We start from the raw sequence: 21,686 nt of genomic DNA, 5'->3' as shown, positions 1-21,686 counted from the left end.
GGTGCTGAACTGGGGGCCACAGAAAAGGACATGGTGGAAGCAACTACAAAATTGCTCTGGGGTACCCTTATGGCAGAAAGTGGAGAGGAACTAAAAAGCCTCTTGATGAAAGTGAAAGAGGAGAGTGAAAAAGTTGGCTTAAAGCTCAACATTCAGAAAACGAAGATCATGGCATCTGGTCCCATCACTTCATGGGAAATAGATGGGGAAACAGTGTCAGACTTTATTTTTTGGGGCTCCAAAATCACTGCAGATGGTGATTACAGCCATGAAATTAAAAGACGCTTACTCCTTGGAAGGAAACTTATAACCAACCTAGATAGCATATTCAAAAGCAGAGACGTTACTTTGCCAACAAAGGTCCATCTAGTCAAGGCTATGGTTTTTCCAGTGGTCATGTATGGATGTGAGAGTTGGACTGTGAAGAAAGTTGAGCGCCGAAGAATTGATGCTTTTGAACTGTGGTGTTGAGAAGACTCTTGAGAGTCCCTTGGACTACAAGGAGATCCAACCAGTCCATCCTAAAGGAGATCAGTCCTGGGTGCTCATTGGAAGGACTGATGCTGAAGCTGAAACTCCAATACTTTGGCCACCTCATGTGAGTTGACTCATTGGAAAATACCCTGATGCTGGGAGGGATTAGGGGCAGGAGGAGAAGGGGATGACAGAGGATGAGATGGCTGGATGGCATCACCAACTCGATGGACGTGAGTCTGAGTGAACTCCGGGAGATGGTGATGGACAGGGAGGCCTGGTGTGCTGCAGTTCATGGGGTCACAAAGAGTCCAACACGACTGAGTGACTGAACTGAACTGAACTGATAGTGGAATAGAGGAAAAGTCTGAAGTTGAAGGCAAGTCAATACCTCCTATTTAATATCCTGCAAATTAAAATTCCAGAATGAGCAAGGTTAATGTTTAAAGGAAAGCCAACAAAATCACTAATCAGAAGATTAACTCACTGTATGCAAGATAGCTTCAAATCATGCATATTTACTATCTTCAAAAACATAAAGTTAACTGTTTAAATAAGAATGCAATTGACAGCTGAAATTCCAGTAGAAATAACCTAATAATCATCTAATAGGGACTCTAGAAGAAAAGGATAAATAAAATGGTAGGGAAGCAATATTTAAAGAAGTACTGGTTGAGAATATCCCAGAATTAAAGAAAAACATGGACTTTTTTTTTTTTAATGTTCTGATCTGCTGGGTGAATAAAACTAAATTCTCAGCATAAACACTGAATTAAAACTATATATTGAACATAACCTAGGGACTACAAAAGTTATCTGGATGTATGACCTACAAAAAGACAATAGACACTAAAATAAGCATTGGCAACAAGAAATGCCAAAGGACGATGGAGTATCACTTGCAGGGTACCGAGGCAAAGAAAGAGTTAACTCAAAATTTTAAAGCAAGTCAAATGACAAAATCAAAGATGAGGATGATATTGAAATATTTTTCAGAACAATAACACTGACAGGGTTTATCACCCACATCGCATCACTGAAAGAACTGGTAAAGGATACAGTCCAGCAAGAAGAAAAGAGAACTCGAAAAGAAATGAGATACAAGAAACAAGGCAACTACCTCTCACTATGGACAACTCTAAAAAAAAAGACAGAAAGGTAGCAGGAATATATGCAAACATGTATTTTATCTGCCTGACAAACTTTCCTATTAGGACAGAATACTCTCTTCCCTCAGATTTTCCTGGTTCTCATGCTGCGTGGTGTTTTCCTGATCTCTCTGAAAATACGGATTGCAGAACACGATTTGGGTCCACACACAGAGGTGAAAGCACGTCTTACTGACTGAATCTGATTAATTGTAATGGCTTTAAAAACTGACCTCTGCAGTGTTTGCTGTTCTACCACTGTAATAAATGCTTGAATTCCCCTTTCATGAAATGTGTAGAGTTGTTCAATAAACCTTTTTTTTGCACATTGTGATCAGTATTGGTATAGAATATGTCAACCAAAGGTTTTAGACATCTAACTCAGTGCCTCACAGCTCTGTTCTTCATGTGTTAGTAATAAATAATATTATTTTATTTACTGGAGTATATGCATGTAATGCTCACCTTCTAATATTAATATAATTCTATAAGCTTGTGTGCATGCCAAGTCCCTTCAGTTGTGTCCAACTCTTTGAAACCCTATGGACTGTAGCTCCTCCGTTCATGCGATTCTCCAGGCAAGAATTCTGGAGTGGATTGCCATGCCCTTCTCCAGGGGATCTTCCCGACCCAGGGATCAAACCCGCATCTCTTATGTCTCTTGCATTGGCAGGCAGGTTCTTTACCACTAGCGCCACTTGAGAAGTCCTGGTTCCAATTCTATATGGGTAAATACCAATTTCAAAAAAGTCCTGGAAGGTGGTCCACAATTTATGTGCATGACACTCTCCTGCTAAATGCTTTTACAAATCTGAAAGCACACTCCTCCTCCCAACACTGTGAATCTTAGAACAGAAGAAATGTAAAACTCAACTACACAGAGGAGACACCTGGGTGAAACTGCCAACCGAGGTTAGATCAAGAAAGGAAACTGAACTCAAAGCTTAAAAAAGACCTATGTTTAGAAGAGGGGAAGGCAGTACAACTAAAAACTACAGCGATATGAGAGGAATGTGTGGAAAAGTTGAGACATTGAAGACTTGAGGGAGAATTTTTAAAAGAGGAAGAAGCAAGAGCTGTAGGGAAGCCGGAGAGAGGAATTTAGCATAAGCCCAGAGATCAGTCGGATAAGGCAATGGCACCCCACTCCAGTACTCTTGCCTGGAGAATCCCATGGATGGAGGAGCCTGGTAGGCTGCAATCCATGGGGTCGCTAAGAGTTGGACACAACTGAGCAACTTCACTTTCACTTTTCACTTTCATGCACTGGAGAAGGAAATGGCAACCCACTCCAGTGTTCTTGCCTGGAGAATCCCAGGGATGGGGAAGCCTGGTGGGCTGTCATCTATGGGGTCACACAGAGTCGGACACGACTGAAGTGACTTAGCAGCAGCAGCAACAGAGATCAGTGCTCACAGAAGACAGATTTCTCATATGGAAGCAGGTGGGGTGGGGAAGGTCCAAAGGGAATGAGTTGATATAGATTTTTTTTAAAAGGTAAAGAGCAAAAACAAATAAACAATAAACATACTTTAGTACAATCTCAGTTCATATTAAAAAAAAAAAAATACATGGAGTTACCCTGACCAGCTTCAAAAGAAATGAATGGAAAAGACCCCATTACACATTTATTTTCTACCACAATGATGATACAGAGCCTCTCTAAACACCATGAAACATTTGCTCTCTCGCTTATTTTTATCTCCTCTGCAACAGAAGAAAATGTGGAATAAAATCATATCCAAAATCTCTCATTCCAGACTAATTTTTATCCCATCAATGAACAAATCATTTGTCAACTGCAATATAAAATGTAAAAATAATGGACTTCAAATTCATATTACTTCTCTTCTTTTCACCTGACTTTGACCTAAAAGCATATCTTGACAAAGGGACAAAGGAAGCTGAGGTCTTTAAAGATAGTCTTTAATTGGATGAAGTCAAATTAACAATGGTTTCAACTTTACCAAATCAATCAATGTATATGAGCCACTTCTCATTAATTTAGAAAAAGCTGAAATGCCTAAAACGTCTTCCAAAATCACTTCTAAAATCTTATTTTGCAAGCTATGGTATAATAATTTATGTTTACTGTAATTAACATTTATTTTACAGAGGCACAAAGTTCAAGTGTATGTTACAGTAAAAATTATATTTTATGTAATAAGAGGATCCCATTCCTGATCTTTGTGCTCACATTCCAATTTTGCAGGGCTCATGCTGCTGCTGCTGCTAAGTCACTTCAGTCGTGTCCGACTCTGTGCGACCCCCATAGACAGCAGCCCACCAGGCTCCTCTGTCCCTGGGATTCTCCAGGCAAGAATACTGGAGTGGGCTGCCATTTCCTTCTCCAATGCATGCATGCATGCTAACTCGCTTCAGTCTTGTCCAACTCTGTGCGACCCCATGTACAGCAGTCCACCAGGCTCCCCTGTCCATGGGATTATCTAGGCAAGAATACTGGAGTGGGTTGCCATTTCCTTCTCCGTGCAGGGCTCACAGAAATGACTTTACATTTTACATGATTTTGTGGATTCACAGTATTTGTTATTCTAATTTTATAGTATCAGAATACTAATCCCCAAGTATTGTTAGTTTCCTGTAGAAAGATACAACGTTTTTAGGATTGTGTGTGCTAAGTTGCTTCAGTTATGTCTGACTCTTTGCACACCATGGACTGTAGCCTGCCAGGCCCCTCTGTCCATGGGATTCTCCAGGCAAGAAACTGGAGTGGGTTGCCACGTCCTCCTCGAAGGGATCTTCCCAACCCAAGGACTGAACCAGAATCTCTTATGTCTCCGACATTGGCAGGCAGGTTCTCTAATACTAGCGCCACCAGGGAAGCCCTTTTAGGACTGTCTATGAGGAAATTAAGTATATTATCTCTATAATGAACTTTCCTGCTGAAGTGAGTATTTTTTAAGATATATGAATAAATAAATTGAAACTGATTTTACTAAAGTAATTTTCTTCACTAAAATGAATGGTTATTTAATTTTAATAAAGTACAGTCATATATTTTCTATGACTAAATTATTTTATAATGCTGCTGCTGCTAAGTCGCTTCAGTCGTGTCCGGCTCTGTGAGACCCCATAGACGGGAAGCCCACCAGGCTCCCCTGTCCCTGGGATTCTCCAGGCAAGAACACTGGAGTGGGTTGCCATTTCCTTCTCCAATGCATGAAAGTGAAAAGTGAAAGGGAAGTCGCTCAGTCGTGTCCGACTCTTAGCGACCCCATGGACTACAGCCTACCATGCTCCTCCATCCATGGGATTTTCCAGGCAAGAGTACTGGAGTGGGGTGCCATTTCCTTCTCTGAAATTATTTGATACTTACATAGAAAACTGAAGGTGCTACTGGAAAGCAAACTTGAGTTAATAAATTATAACCAACCCCTCAATACTTGTCATCTGGGGAGGAAAAAACTTTGAATGTACATTGTTAATTTTAAAACAGAGGCTGCACATGATTGAGAGTCTACATAGCCAGCTTAAACACAAAGTCCTTACCTTTGTCTGAGGCAATGATTGAAATATTATATACACCACTTCTGGCTTCTCTATCGAGTCTTTTCAAAATTGTGATTACTCCTGAGTTTTTATCCACATGGACCCACCCTTCTGGATCACTTGATTTCTTATACCTGTGAATAATGACAAGTTAAAATAGCAAAACAGATCATAAGTCAAATTACAATCCTAGTATCAAAATAAATTATACATTTTAAACAGTGAAAGTTGCTCAGGCGTGTCTGACTCTTTTCGACCCCATGGACTGTGGATTTCTCCAGGCCAGAATACTGGAGTGGGTAGCCTTTCCCTTCCCCAGGGGATCTTCCAACCCAGGGATTGAATCCAGGTCTTCCCCACTGCAGGCAGATTCTTTACCAGCTGAGCCACCAGAGAAGCCCAATGTATACAGAAATTTTTTTTTCTTTTCTAAGAAAAAAAGCATGGTCAATTTGACCTTCACTAAAATAGAATCACAAGTACCTTATGCCACTGCTACTTCTTGTTTCCGGGTCGTATGCTTTATAACCAATGGTCTTTGTTCCCACTGGTACGTTTTCTTTAATTCGAACAGTTTGTACCTGAGGGTCACACTCAGGGCCCTCATCCTGATTTTGGACATTAACAGTGACTGTTGCCATGTTCGTGGTGGATCTGGAAGTACCAGTATATGGAGCTTCATTAACTACACCAATTTCCAGGGTCACCTGCTGTTTTTCTTCATAATTCAGTGGCTACAAAAGCAAGCATGTTGAAAATGAGATCAAGATGCAGTATTTGGCCATGTGAACTAGTGTGTAACTACTTAGCTTTGGGAATGTGTACTAAGTGCTGGCTCAGGAAGAGTCATGAAAATACTAAATGTATACCCGCAAATGTGCTGATTCAGTATTTGGGTAGAGCCAGCAAAAAAAAAAAAAAATCCCTCAATTGCAAATTTAACACAATATCACAGGTCCTAATGGCAATTTCAGATCGTATTTAATGAACTATTATTATTTGAAATATTACTTTTGGGACTCCATGCCCCAATCAACAGGAACTTACTATTCCATCAGTTTGGGCACAGTTTATCCTATCCACCTGCGATGAAAACAAATATCTATATCTTGTTTAAGGTAGAAAAGGTGGGTCAAATTTTATAAGATGTTTTTAAGAGACAAGAAAATAGAAAGATCATGGGCATTACACTTTCTTTTTCTACCTTTTCTACCCCTGCTACTGGTACTGCTAAGTCGCTTCAGTCGTGTCCGACTCTGTGCGACCCCATAGACTGCAGCCCACCAGGCTCTCCCGTCCCTGGGATTCTCCAGGCAAGAACACTGGAGTGGGTTGCCATTTCCTTCTCCAATGCATGAAAGTGAAAAGTGAAAGTGAAGTCGCTCAGTCGTGTCCGACTCTTAGTGACCCCATGGACTGCAGCCCTCCAGGCTCCTCAGTCCATGGGATTTTCCAGGCAAGAGTACTGGAGGGGGGTGCCATTGCCTTCTCCGCTGGACCCTCTTAAATAAGGCGTTAATCACATTCGTAAGGACTCCACCCTTATGATCTAGGCCCCTCCCATACACTCCACCTTCTAATACCATTGAAGTGAAGTGAAGTCATATCCGACTCTTTGCGACTCCATGGACTGTAGCCTATCAGGCTCTTCTGACCATGGGATTTTCCAGGCAAGAGTGCTGGAGTTACCCTTTTAAAAATGGGTAGTACCAACTTTAATAGAAGGTGTTAATTTTATTTTGCCTGATTCATAGCTGTATTGAAAATGGGTGAAACCATTTCCCAGAAGACAGAATTTTTTTTTCCTTTATTTTTTAATTGGAGGAAAATTGCTTTATAATGTTGTGTTGGTTTCTGCACTACAACAACTTCAGAATCAGTCATAACTATACATACATCCCCTCCCTCTTGAGCCTCCCCTCCCTCCCTCCCTCCCTCCCTCCATCCCACCCCTCAAGGTCATCACAGAGTGCCAAGCTGGGCTCCCTGTGCTGTCAAGTCTTAGATTTCACAGAGATAAATTTCCTTTCTGTAATGCCAAGGATTAGGGCAGGGTTGGATGAAGAAAGAAACAAGATTTAAGGGACAATCCCTCTGCTATCTGAAGCAGAAATTAACCCACAGACTGCAGCTAATTTTCATCACAGTAAGAAAAACCAATCATCATTTTTAACCCATTCTCCTTGTGAATGAAGAAAAGGGAAACCAGAAACCCAGGATAGAATCATGTTCTAGTAGAAGATGCAGCAGAACCATAGGCTCCTATGGTTTTGTCCAAAGCCAGAGCTCAGATGACTTTATGGGTTAACTCTGCCACCTGAATTAGCAGTGATGTCTCCTGAGATAATTAGAGATTATTAGAAAGAGGTTTTGGAAGTATTTACATTTTGAATGGTTGAGGACTCCTGTTCCAAACCAGGAAGTAAAGAACATACTGTACACTGTATCCAAAAGTAAAGATCTATAAAACAGCTTCCCTATGAGTCTGACCAAGAATAACTCATTATTTGGGAAATTCAGTAATGAAGTAGCAGCTCCTTGACACAGCGATAGAAAGAATGGACTAGGAAAGCCTGGCAGTGTCTCACTGTTGCCAAAATTGTGCTGGCTTTTTAATTGTTAAGAGATAACTGGTTAAAACAAAAAAAGGAAAAAAAGAAAACCAGAGATACTCGTTACAAAATGGGTACTATATCTTATTAATTGAACATACATATATATAATAATTCTAAACTATCATATCTTTTCAAAATGTTCCCCAAAATGAGTACAATCATCCCACTATATACATGAAGAACACAGCATTTACATTTACTTAACTGTCTATTTTAGATCTACATTTACTAGAATTCCTTTCTTTTCATCAAGCTCTAGTATACTAATCTTTCATATTATAAGCTGCAAATAACTAATCTGCTGATTTATTCTTACCTTAACCACACACAGAACTCCTTCATTGGTTTGGGAATCTGTTACAATTTTAAAATTTCCATCTTCATTACCCTTTAAAATGGTGTAATTGGCCCTCCAATTAGCAGTATTAATTAAGTCCTTATCCCGAACGGCAACACGTAAGATTTCCACATCAATTCTATTCTCCTCCACTGATGCCACATACTAAAATAACAAAAAATGACAAAAGAAGTTTAATTAGTAACTCTCACAAAAGCAGAACATCATGTAAAGTAAGCCTGGCTCTTCTAATTTCCAAAAATTATGTTTGAAAAGTGTAAGTGAAAGTTGCTCAGTCGTGTTGGACTCTTTGTGACCCCATGGACCATATATACCGTCCTGGCCTGGAGTGGAGTGGGTAGCCTTTCCCTTCTCCAGAGGATCTTCCCAACCCATGGATCAAATCCAGACCTCCTGCATTACAGGCGGATTCTTTACCAGCTGAGCCACAAGGAAAGCCCAAGAGTACTAGAGTGGGTAGCCCATCCCTTCTCCAGGGGATCTTCCCGACCCAGGAATCAAACTGGGGTCTCCTGCATTGCAGGCGGATTCTTTACCAACTGAGCTTTCAGGGAAGCCCAAAACTATATTTACGTGATTTTAAACCCTAAGTCCAAACTACTTACATATGGCTGGGAATACTTCATTTGAAATCATGGGGCATGAAGGGAGATGTGCATATTTAGCAATTAACTCTGCCTTTTACATTTTCTTATATTAAAATCACACACTTACAGAAGAACGGGTGAATGTTGGCAAGTTGTCATTCACATCTTCAATATTAATGATGCAAATTGCAGTTGTCTGCAAACCAAAATACTGACCATCCATGTCTTGCACTTTAATTTTCAGCTGGTATTTATCAATTAGCTGAAAAGAAAGTAAGAATTTAATTACTGAGTGAAAGTAACATTATAAATGAAATCATAACTTATTCTATAATTTTCCCTGCATTGAAAATTTAAGAAGTACACTATTAGACTTTATAGTTTTCATATACTGGCAGAGGAATAATTTCCACATACTAATTTTCAATTAATTTATGCAAATATAATAGTTTCTCAAATGTAAAGTGCTACTCATAGAATCAAGTTGGTTTCTGCATCACTTAACAGAAAGAAAAAATATTGTCATAGCCACTTAAAATTGCCTAGTAATTAATCAAAATCTTTACCTCCTATTCAAAGTACATTCTTACATTCAAAAATACATTAACAGTGATAATAAAGCAATAACATATCCTCTTGTAAAAGTGGTGGATTTTAAATATTTACTTGACATTTATTAAAAGATCATTAAATTAGCATAAGAAGAAAGTTCTGGGGCTTTGTAAAATTTTCTTTTTTCTCTTCATGGAAAATAGTGTCTTTTTTTTAAGGATTTTCCATTCTTTAGAGATTGCAGACTCATCACTAGTTTAAGTGATGAGTCTTTCTTGAGATACACAGATAATGGTCTCATCTGTCACAAGTATTGAGATATTGAAGGATTAACAGCATCTCTAATAATAATGCCACCTAGACTGAACATTAGGAAGCTTGGGTTCTATTCCCAAGTTCAAAAACAGCAAATGTAATCTTTGGCAGTTGGGAAAGTCTTTTCCCTTAGTTTTCCTCTTCTGTAAAATGATAATAATAACATCTTTGCTAAGTAATTAACCTTTTATAAGACAAAAAATATATAAAATACTTCCTAACCTTCCATCTAGAATAGTTGCCATTCTCTTAAAAAACCAAATTGAACCGGGGTCTCCTGCATCGCAGGCAGATTCTTTACCAACTGAGCTATCAGGGAAGCCCTTTCCTTCCTTTAGACTTCTTAAACTTTCTAGTCCTCATGCACTGGACTCAATATTACCTAAAATAAAACTATTAATAATATTTCTCTCAATGGCTATAGTTGTTACACTTCTGATTTTTCCTGATTTACTCCTCTCTCATAATCAATCACATATGTAGAGCTGAAACAATTAATGGTCTTCTTTTATTCAAAATTTTTAAAAGCTCAGACTAGTATACTTCTAGGAGGAAATATGGATTCTATTTGTAGCAAACTATGATTTATTGGGAATGATCAACTGGCAGATAACACAAAGACAGAAATGAAGGTTGGGACTTAAATATCAACCTATCATTATCTTCAGATGGAAGAAAAGTTCTGATGCTTAAAGAGATTAAATCGTGGAAGGCCAACAGAAAAAAAAATCAGAAACCTGGGATCAGAACGTGAGTCCAGAGCTTTCTTGGGTAAAAGAACTCTAAGACTCCTTCATTAGTCAAATGTTCTCAAGTGTTTTATCAGAATAATCTATTTAAGACTCGACGATAAAAGAAAATTTGGTTTATAACCTGCTCTTCCTGAGCATCCAAATTCCATGAAGAATCTCTATAATCTGAAGACCTGTGACAGCAATCCATTCATTTAGCAAATGATACCCCATTCTTCACTGGCACGTGCGTGCATGCATGCTTGCCCAGTCGATTCAGTGTCTGACTCTTTGTGACCCTAGGGACCATAGCCCACCAGGCTCCTCTGTCCATGGGATTCTCCAGGCAAGAACTCTGGAGTCGGTTGCCAGTTCCTACTCCAGGCAATCTTCCTGACCCAGGGATTGAACCCACTCTGCATTACAGATGGATTCTTCACCCCTGAGCCACCCAGGAAGCCCCTTCACTGGCACAGACTCATTTTAAGAATGTATAAATTATAAACAATAAAAATGAATTAAAAATAGAAATTAAAATAATAGAATTAAAATAATAAAATCGAATTTAAAAATCGAAATTTTACTTAGGAATGTCCTTGCAAATGCAGTAAAAATGATCAATTTTAACCACTGTTATTAAATCTCAGCCTTCAGTCCACATGAAAAAATGGGAGGTATGTATAAAAGCCCTTCTGCATAATAGTATATGATTTTCTTCCAAGGAAAAGTACTTTCAGGATTGTTTGATTTAGAAGCTAAGCTGTTTTTACATAAAAGACACCTAAGGTTATTCAATTTGGGATCTGGAAGACATTTTGACATACATAAGGCAAATCTGTCACTTAAAGAAAAGGCTATCTGATGCAAATGATCGACTGGAGCTTTCAAGCAAAAATAAGGATTCTAGAAAACTTTTATGAACTATTGTGGTATTAATGGAGATGAGTAGGAGATTGTTTTAATATTGTTTAATTAAATGTGTCAATATTTGGAGGATCTGCATAACTCGGTGAGCCAGTACTTCCCATACGACCAGTGCATGATGTTACAAGACCTCACGTGGTAAATAAACTAGTCACTTTTAGTACAAGACAGTGGATCCTGATGTGACAAAGTATGAAAGTTCACAGACAAGGCTTCTTAAGAGTGCACACTGCAAAAAACATTTACAAACCTACCACCTGTCAAGCTTTGGTGTAGTATATCAAAGAAGACTATCCACAATGATCTGGAATTACTATTAAAACACTCCTTTCTATTCTAACTTCAGGTCATCTTGGATTTTCTTTATATACCTTGACTAAAACGATATAGCAGACTGAATGCAGGAGATATGAAAACTAATCACTCTTACATTAAGTCAGGTATTAAACAGATTTGGAAAATGTATAATAATGCTACTCCTCATTCAATTGTTTGTTTTGGAAATGTAGTTATTTTTATAAAAATATTATTTATATTAACATGTAATATCTTAAATGGGTAAGTAAATATATACTTTTTAACTTCTATCAGTTTTAAACATTTTTGGATTAAACAGTGATAAATATAAGCCACATAAACAAAAGCCTGGAATTGTCAATAAAATTTAAGACTGTAAAGAGCTCCTGAGACCAGAAAACTTGCAAACCACTTCCTTAATCCATGGGAGAGGAAATGAATTAATACAGAGTTTTAGGAATCAAAGAGAAACCTGACAAACATGTATTACTATATTTTAAAATTAAGGATTATAAATGTAGGAAGTAGGCCAGATAAGTACTATAAGAATTCAGATAAATAAATGCTAACAGTTGAGTAACAGTTGAATAACAAAATGAGTAATTACTAAACTAGGATAGCTGCAGGGACAATGGATAGATGTGAATATAAGATCATTGTGGAGTTAATATCAACATGCTTTGGAAAGTAATTTGACTTGGAAGAGGAGACATCAAATACAATTTTGAGAACACAAAGCCAAGGTGAAAATAGAAAAATCACTAAAGGAAAAGAATATTCTAGTCATTTTAACTAAAAGCATGGGAAAGAGAGCATGTTCAGAAGGAAAGAAGAATTCTAGATATCCTTCATCTTAGGTAGCTGTGAAATGTTCAAATAAGGATTCCTGTCAGTCAACTGAAAATGTTGAATCAGAGATCAGCAAGAGATAAACTTTCATTTAATCTATGTAAGGGGAAAATGTAGATGAGATTGCTAATGAAGTTACACAGATAGAAAGAGAAGCATTGTTATCTGTAGATAAGAAACTTCCACAAATTCCAAGTTTTACTGTACAATTACAACATTTCTTATTTTTTTTCCAACTACAAATATGTTTATATTAGGAAATTTGATTTTATAAATCATATAATTCAGGAGAGAATGAATTAGCAGTTCAAAATCAGCATGCTGCAAGAGTAATGACCTCCATCAACCTACCTAAAATAATTTTTGTTAGATTCACAATATGCTTTTCAAAAGCTTATCTGCAGGTGATAATACAGAGAAACATAGGTACTACCAAAAGAGCCAACTCATTAGAAAAGACCCTGATGCTGAGAAAGATTGAGGGCAGGACGAGAAGGGGACGACAGAGGATGAGACAGTTGGATGGCATCACTGACTCAATGGACATGAGTTTGAGCAAGCTCCAGGAGGTGGTGAAAGACAGGGAAGCCTGGCGTTGGCATGCTGCACTCCATGGGATCGCAGAGTTGAACACGACTAAGTGACTGAACAATAACAAATCAGGTTTTATTTGTTAATATTTGTTACCTCTCTGTCTAGCTGAGATGACGATGTGGTGATCACGCCTGTAGTTGGATGCATAGAAAAGAGGGTGGGTAATGCTGGAAACTGCTCAATGATGGAGTACTTCAGACGCGTGTGGAGTGTGTCAGGCTCATCTTGGTCTGTTGCACAAACCTGTCCCACGGTAGTACCTACATACACAAAAATCCCCTTTACTTTCCAAAACCTTTACAGTTTCAACTTTCCCTTTGACTCCTATCTATCACAAAAAAGTTTCGCACGACAAAATTAATAATAAGAATAGCGTTTGTACATTTTCAGGATTCCATATAAAGTACCACTTCCTTTTAAATATCCCAATGTTCCAACATTTTGAAATTTGGTGACCATATCCATATTTACTACGTTTACTGTATAATTTTATAAATGTTGATAATATCCCCCCATGGCCTTAGTATTTCTTAACTAAAGAATTCCAATTATTCTTTAAGCTTTTTCTATTTATAAGCCTGCACTTAAATTGATCATATGGGTCAGTTTTGCTCTGAAAATTCTTAGCTTACTTAGATCTTTCTAGAGGAAGACTAAAAATCTAATTCTAACTCCTAGTTGAAATGGTCCATTTTTCAAGAGATTAAGAAAATTTATTCTCCAAGACCTTTTTAACAATGCCCAGAATGCATGTGTGCATGCATGCTAAGTCACATCAGTCGTGTACAACTCTTGCGACCTATGGGCTACAGCCCAGCTGGCTCCCCTGTCCATGGGATTCTCTAGGCCAGAATACTGGAGTGGAAAAAAAAAAAGAATACTGGAGTGGGTTGCCATGCCCTTCTCCAAGGGATCTTCCCGGTACAGGGATTGAACTCACATATCTTACATCTCCTGCCTTGGTAGGCAGGTTCTTTACCACTAGGGTCACCTGAGAAGCCCAGTGATGCCCAGAATACAGTCTATCATTTAATCACTATAGAATATCAGCAGGTCTCTTCAAGGCTAAGACTTCTACTGCTCAATAACTTCTTTTCAGAAAAAAAATATTCTTAGAATATTTAGAAAATATGGCCTCTTCAAAGTATTTATCTCACACAGAAAGGCAAAATAACATTGAGGCACTGTGCTTGGCATTCAAGGTATACTGCACTTCACTTAACCTTGTATGTTAATATCTCATGTTACAGATGAAGAAACCAAAGCTTGTCAAGATAGGAAACTTGCCCAAGGTCACAGCACACAGCTAGCAAAAGGCAGAGTAAAATGCCTCCCAGAGCCACCCGTCTGGCAAGTCCCTTGCTCTTGGCAGCAGGCTATGCTACCTCCCAGTGGCCAGAATGAAAGTCAACTCATGAACGGAAACACTAAGTTGCCGTGCATTGCCAAGGTGGGGACTCACCAACTTTGCTGTTTTCAAAAACTTCAAAACTGTAACTTGTTTCTGTAAAAATTGGGGCGTTATCATTTTCATCCTCAATTCTGATGACCAAGGTCAATGGATATTCTGGAGTATATCCATCCGGAGTTGTTGCGAAGGCAACTAGCTGTGAAGAGAGTAACATTGAAAAAAAAAGCGAAAATAAATTATGGTTCAAACTTGCTTATGCTTTGCCTTTCATTTGGAGACTGTTGAGCATCACAGTGTGGGTTTTACCATGTTACTACTTTTGAATGTGAGCATAATCTTAATGCCACAAGAGATGGCTAATTTCATGGTGTACTATAGCATTTTATAATATAGCTAATATAATAACATAGATAAATTCAGTTTCCTCACCATTCTGTATTGTTGTTCATGAGTATAATGGTTATTATTATTATTTTCTTGAAAGGATCCTGAGAACTATTTTGTTTTGCTTGAAAGTTTCAAGTGCATGTATTTTAAATACAATTCTCTGGATCTTTTATAACTGAATTCTTAGGATTCCAAACTCCCCAGGTGCAGTCAACTGAGATACTATTTTATTTTCTAATTAGAATTTTAGCCATATTGATGGCTATATTTAGATAACTGTCTTCATAATAATTGTTTAATTTAAAAAGGGGAGTCAGAAATGGACCAAATGGCCATACATTGTGTCTAGAATGCAATTGATTCTTTTGATCATACAATATCAATTTAAATTCCATATTATCTCCTAACAGCTGTCATAGAAAGAACAGACCATCACAGGTACTTAGAAGGCCATGTCGTAGTAATTTTAAAACTAAAGAATTAATTCATCCAAAAACATATAACTAAAGTTGAGTTAGGCAAAATGACCAGTTCCTGTGGGAAATTCAATACAACATTAGGTTAAATTCTTACATAGTAACAGTCATCCCACAATGGGAGGTTGCCTAGATGATGAAATGCCTTGTTATCCTAGTTAAGCACGTCCACACTCCTTACTCGCTCACAAATTAATTGTCTCTCATTGCAAAGGTTCTGAGGCTTAACTTCAGAGCTTGACTTATCTCCTATGGCATCACTCTCAGTACCATAAAGAGGTTCACAGATCTTTTCTGCCAAATAAATAACTACTTTCAAAGTGGTGCTCTTTTTTCTTTTGAAAACAGAAATAGTAAAACCGTAATTCCCAGAACAATTTAATAAAACTGAAGACTATTTATTTTATAAAATTCTTTTTGCTTCCAGGCAACTATCAGGTCCATACAATACTACCAGAGCACAGATGAGAAATTCAGGAGACAGAAAAGAGTAATTGAATTGAGGAAGAGAGGCAATATAGCCAAGCTTAATGTTACTAACACAATATGTAAACGTTACCTCAAATAATGGATATGTTTCACGATCTATAGAAGCAGTACAAAACAGGTTTCCAGTATCTCTCTCTACATAAAATAAATTGCGAGGTTCTTTGTCAACTCCAGGCCCACTTATGGAATAGTAAATAGTGTAGTTTTGGGCTGTATCAGATTGAATCTAGAAAGTAGACAATATATACATAAAAGACAAATTTTGTATTTCAGCAAAACTTTCATCTACATATTTACGCAATCACATTGATATTTTCATTACAATAAGTAATTACCCCCTTTAATTTATTACTATATATGGATAAAAGACAGCAATAGGAAAAGGAAGCCTAATAACTGAGAAATTCAAGAGCAAGGCATGAGGAAAATAATGAAGTAGCACCTTAGTTTTCCAGAATAACTAATGAATACTTTCAAAGGCTACATGTACCTACATGGATCAAGCATTCTGGACTTTTCTTGTCTTAGAAAACAAAGTATTCTGAGCATGAAAAGTTATCCTTTTATCAATTGTTTTAACACCTGAAGTTTTATTTTATCTAATGTAATATTTGAGACACTGGATTTAACGTATACTGTCTGCAGGGCAAACATCTGGAAAGTGATTTCCTTAATTAGTTTTCATTTCTCAGCATTGTCTTTATTATAGGGGTTGAACAGGATGAAAAAGAGTGAAAATATCTTGGTGAATGTGCTACTTTGATATTTGATTCAAAAAGAAAATTTTCTCTGGGATTTCCCCAGTGGTCCGATGGTCAAGACTTTGCCTTCAAATGCAGGGGGCACGTGTTCCATCCCTGGTCAGAGAACTAAGATCCTACATCAAAAAACATTTTTTTCCAAAGTATTTTCATCCTCTTAGTAGGATCCTGACTACCTATCAGAATGACTAACAATTATTTTCAAAAAAATTTTTTCCCAACTTTAAAATGCTCTTCTCTCGGTTGCACTGTATTTATTGGTGGGCTCTAAATAAGGTATCTCTCTCACTGATTAAAGAATTGGTGGAAAAGAAACCTAAGAGCTAGACTGAATGGTAGTGACCACTGATAGTGGAGAGAGGCACAAAGATTTGCTGAGGTTCCCACTGAAAGTTAAAAGAGAAAGAGAAAATGTGGACCCAGTGTGATTTAAACAGTGAACTCGAAAAGAAACCATGGAAAGGTGTACCATCTTTCCCTTTCATGGCATTTGACTTTTTATCGACAATTTCATCCTTTATTATGGAAGATGTTTGCGGGTTTTCTAGACTACGTCCAGGCTCTGAGATACACTTGATGATATGAAAATCCATTGAAGAAGCACGTGTTTGAGAGTGCTAGATGGGCTTCACAGCTTTATAAATGGCTTTTGCATGACTACAACTGCAAAAAAGTTTATGCAGGTATAGAGAGATGTATTTATACCATATATTGAAGCATATGATAGACACACTCATTCACTTATATATTCATATATACACATTTTAAAAAATAATTGCATACTTATTGTCCAAATTTTTAAAAGAGATGGAAACCATAGACTCTCACAGTGAAAAGAAAGTAAATTGTACCTGTTGAAGAAAAAGTGGGAATGGACCCAAGGAATTCTCAGGCACTGAGCAAGGAATAGGAGCCCATCTTCTCTTGGCACGTCTCAAAACTTTTTCCTGAGAATGCCTTTTCTTTAGTACCTCAATTTAGAAAACAACAACAACAACAAATAATCAAGTCAACAGCTACTTTATTTTTAAACCTGAAAAGTGATACATCTTTCTTCTCTCATTATCTCATGAGGATTAGCTGGGGAGGCGTAGGACCACGGTAGTGCTTGAAAACTAAACAAAATGTCAATACCACTAAAAAAAAAAGAAGAAGAAGAAAGCCCTGCCCTAACTGTTATCTCAGCAATCCTCTTGAGAAAATAACTTGGTGGGAACATAGAAGAGAGAGAGATGGAATCTGAAGCCTAGAAGCAAAACTGGAAAAAAAAAAAAATTACTGTTGCCACATTGCCATGCAGAAACACAGGAGAAGAGATATGCAAAGAACGTTAAGTGGATAGGTGCCCTTCTAAATTCAGCATAAGCATCTTCCACTCACCAGCAGCTAGGAAGAGCCAGGGGACCAACAGAGAGATCTGTGTCAGAAGGAGGAGAGAAACAGGGGGACAACTCTCAGACGGCCGTCATGAGTAATGGCCAGGGGCTGAACAGAAGTCATTTTGATCTTGGGTGTCACAAAGTCAAATGCGTGCATGAGATCCGAAATTTAACCTAAAATACCCTTCCATTTTCTAAGATTAAAAATTATGCCAAGATACATGAAACCTATCTCTGAAGGCCTCAGGTGTCAGAGCATAATTAACCACATGATGACCCTAGTACCGCTGCCTGAATAGGACATCACAGTAAGTCATTAACATGTCATACGAGCTCCTGAATCTTTAAAAGCTACATACTCCAAATTACATATGAACATCTTAAGCAATAATGTTTATTGTTTTGGATACCTACTCCACAGTGAAGATCAAGAAACACTGTTCCATGTTTAATCTCAAGTTCTCATTCTGTCCCATATGCCAACTTCTCCTTTTATGCCCCAAATAAAAGGAAATTATAACCTGGGATAACCTAGGTTGAACCACTCTTTTCCATTTCAACAGTTAACTTGAGTCATGGTTTTCCTTCTTCTTCAAGCTAAACTAACCCCATCTTTTCTGATTCACATCTTCTCTGGTCATGTGAGTTACACCTGAAGAAGTCAATTCATTATACTTCATTTTTATACTTTGGCATACCTTTGTTTGATGTTCTAAAAGGACAAGTATTTCCTTCTCTTCTTGGGTCTCTGTGTTGGAGAGCAATATGGTAAAAGAGCTCTTCTCTGAGGACAAAAGAATGGTATGTGTTGTATAGACCGAGCCATCTTCTAAGATTTGGAAATCAGGGTCACTTGAGTGAATGAGAGTTGCAGATTTAAAGCACTCCTTCAGGTTAACTGTAGAAAATGCACAGAGCAATCATTTGTGAGCTAAATCAAAGCAATATATAATTTTAACTGTAAGCTATGCATTTGAGGTGGAACAATCAAAAACTCTGACTACATTGACACTTGTAAATTTTGCATTTTTTAAAAGGACATATGAAACTACATGGTTAATTAAGTTGTTCTTAATTAAACATATCCACCATGTCTTTTACCGACTTCACATCCTTTTAAAAAAAGAGACATTTGTTCTTAAAGACATGTAAACTCCACAGTTTGAATATTAAACTCACACCAAAAGAAGTTTTTCTATATTAGCTGAAACTAGCCACAGAGCAACACAATAAAACACATAAAGTAAGTTAAATAGAACCTAGAAATTAAAACTGGAAGTTATTAAATTATTACTGAACTCTTTGCATCTGTTGCTAAATAGTCATCATATTCTGTCTCTACATTGATCCAATCTTTAGTTATACATTTGAGTTATATGAAAAAAATTAATTGATAAAAAAGCAATGAAAATGTTAGTCACTCAGTCATGTCTGACTCTTTGCGACCCCATGGACTGCAGCCCACCAGGCTCTTCAAGTCCATGGAATTCTCCAGGCAAGAATACCAGCATGGGTTGCCATTTCTTCCTCCAAGGGATCATCCCCACCCAAGAATCAAACCCCAGATCTCCTGCATTGCAGGTGGATTCTTTACCATGTGATTTTTACCATTTTTTTGCCATATGATTCTTCATCATCTTTACCATTCTTCCCCACCAGAGAAGCCCATTAAAAAAATAAAGGTGGAAATAAATGTCAGGAAGATGCCAAAATAGTTTAGGATAAAAATCCAAAAACAACACCTTTAAACTCAAGAAATAGTATCAATACTATTTCTCAATTTCAAAGACATGTTTTGACACATACCATAACCTACCTCTAATGTAAATATTAGTAATTACTTCATTAATCAAATTAAAACAATTTTATGTTGTATAATCATGTCTTTCAATAAAGAACAATATTTCATTCACTGGATTGACACCACATGTATTAAAATGTATTACAATGTATTGTATTAGTTTTACCTATTAATTCCAATACAGTCACTCTTCTAAAGATTACACTAATTTTACAAGATCACAGCAAATTAGGATTTATTGCATACTTTGGCAGTTTCTTACCTCTACCAATAAATTTTTCAGCATCTAGTTTAGCAGGAACATGTAGTGTCACTGTTTTGCAGGCATCACAGGCAAATGTTAAGATCTAAAAAAATCAATATTATGCATGAAAAAGAGCCTTTTCATGTGTACACAGTTTGCACACATTTGTATAATTATAAATCTGTTTATAAAATTATCAAAATAAAATACCAAGCATATAATGGGATTAAGAATTCAGAAAAAAAAATTGCATAGAAGAATAAAACCAATAGAGAGCCATGGTTCCCTCCCTCACAAGGCATGTAAACCCAGAGAATTCCTTATCCTCTTGGGCTTTGTTTCCTAGTCTGAAAATGGAGTTAATAATGGAGAAGGAAATGGCAACCCACTCCAGTATTCTTGCCTGGAGAATCCCAGGGACGGAGTAGCCTGGTGGGCTGCCATCTATGGGGTCGCACAGAGTCGGACATGACTGAAGCGACTCAGCAGTGGAAGTAGCAGCAGTAACGACACCCTTTTGTGGGAAAACACTGGAAACTATTAGGAAGGCAGCACAGACATGTAAAAATAACAAAATAAAAACAAATCTAATGAGTCAGCAAATCATTTCAATTATCTGTGAACTGCCTATGAGTTGTGGTACCAAATCAAAAATATCCTAAAGAAAAGCCCAACACTTTTAAAGACAAGCCCTGACTCACTGCCATGCTCCTGCTGCTAAGTCGCTTCAGTCGTGTCCGACTCTGTGCGACCCCATAGATGGCAGCCCACCAGGCTCCCCCATCCTTGGGATTCTCCAGGCAAGAACACTGGAGTGGGTTGCCACTTCCTTCTCCAATGCAGGAAAGTGAAAAGTGAAAGTGAAGTCGCTCAGTTGTGTCCGACCCTTAGCGACCCATGGACTGCAGCCTACCAGGCTCCTCCGTCCATGGGATTTTCCAGGCAAGAGTACTGGATTGGGATGCCATTGCTTCTCCGACTCACTGCAATGGAATGATTTAAAAATTATTTACCTGTGACCCCACACATACAAGCACAAGACTTTGAAATATGAACTTATTTTGAACTTCTCATTAATGAAAATTAAAGTCAGTGTTAAAAATATTTCACTTAAAAAATGTAAATGATTTAGTGATATATGGTGAATGAGTTCCAATACAATACGTATCTGAGCCCACTGAAAATAAATTCGGTTCTCTCTGAAACTATAAACGGATGCTTCTGAAAGATTGAGAGTTTTTTTCTCCTATATTTTTGCAAAGGTTTTTGGCCAAAAGCAAAATAACTAACGAGCATTTACATTGTTATTTACAAATCTATAAACATAAATTAAAATCGTCAAAATTGGAATGAAAATTTTTATCTCCAAAACACATTAAAGACCATTTAATTATCCAATTTAACTTGTGTATGAAGGACTAAGCATGGCAGAGATTACATTTCAATTGGAACTGAGCAATGAACATAACCAAGGGACTGTACTCAAATAAAAATATTGAGAAATAAAAAGATGAGAAGAATTCTCACTGGTTGCCTAGTCTAGAGCAAATAGGAGTAGGACGTGTGAAGAGCCCAGCTCAAGGTGACAGGAAGCACACACCCACTGATTCATTCAACCCATGTTTCTTGGTTGCCGCCTGGGTGCCAGGCAGTGTTCAAAGGCTACCACAGTGAACAAAGAAAACTCCTTGACTTCACTGAGATTATTTTATAATGAAAGACAAAAAGTCAATACACAAATGCACCAAGATCACATAACGCCATGAGTAAGTGTTACAAGCAAA

At 37.5% G+C, this 21,686-nt stretch overlaps 1 protein-coding gene across 4 annotated transcripts in view; it reads right to left on the bottom strand.

Annotated features, from left to right (window-relative positions):
* Positions 1–21,686, bottom strand: part of DSC2 (desmocollin 2) — a 36,290-nt gene that overhangs the window by 7,793 nt on the left and 6,811 nt on the right. For 2 of the 4 annotated variants that reach the window (XM_086372268.1, XM_086372266.1), the window contains exons 2-11: positions 19,921–20,005; positions 18,556–18,755; positions 17,330–17,449; positions 15,788–15,943; positions 14,417–14,561; positions 13,048–13,214; positions 8,820–8,954; positions 8,064–8,249; positions 5,616–5,866; positions 5,133–5,266 (exon numbers count right to left, since the gene is read on the bottom strand). In XM_086372268.1, the coding sequence (XP_086228394.1) occupies positions 5,133–5,266; positions 5,616–5,866; positions 8,064–8,249; positions 8,820–8,954; positions 13,048–13,214; positions 14,417–14,561; positions 15,788–15,943; positions 17,330–17,449; positions 18,556–18,755; positions 19,921–20,005 (1,579 nt within the window). The remainder of the gene's footprint in view (positions 1–5,132; positions 5,267–5,615; positions 5,867–8,063; positions 8,250–8,819; positions 8,955–13,047; positions 13,215–14,416; positions 14,562–15,787; positions 15,944–17,329; positions 17,450–18,555; positions 18,756–19,920; positions 20,006–21,686) is intronic. The other 2 variants (XM_086372270.1, XM_086372267.1) reach the window with 1 other exon arrangement.

The sequence above is a fragment of the Bos grunniens genome, chromosome 24 (genome assembly GCF_055505025.1).
Source record: "Bos grunniens cultivar Pamir isolate PY7600 chromosome 24, Bosgru_T2T1.0, whole genome shotgun sequence".
Taxonomy (NCBI): Eukaryota; Metazoa; Chordata; class Mammalia; order Artiodactyla; family Bovidae; genus Bos; species Bos grunniens.
This window is presented reverse-complemented; position numbering and strand designations above follow the sequence as displayed.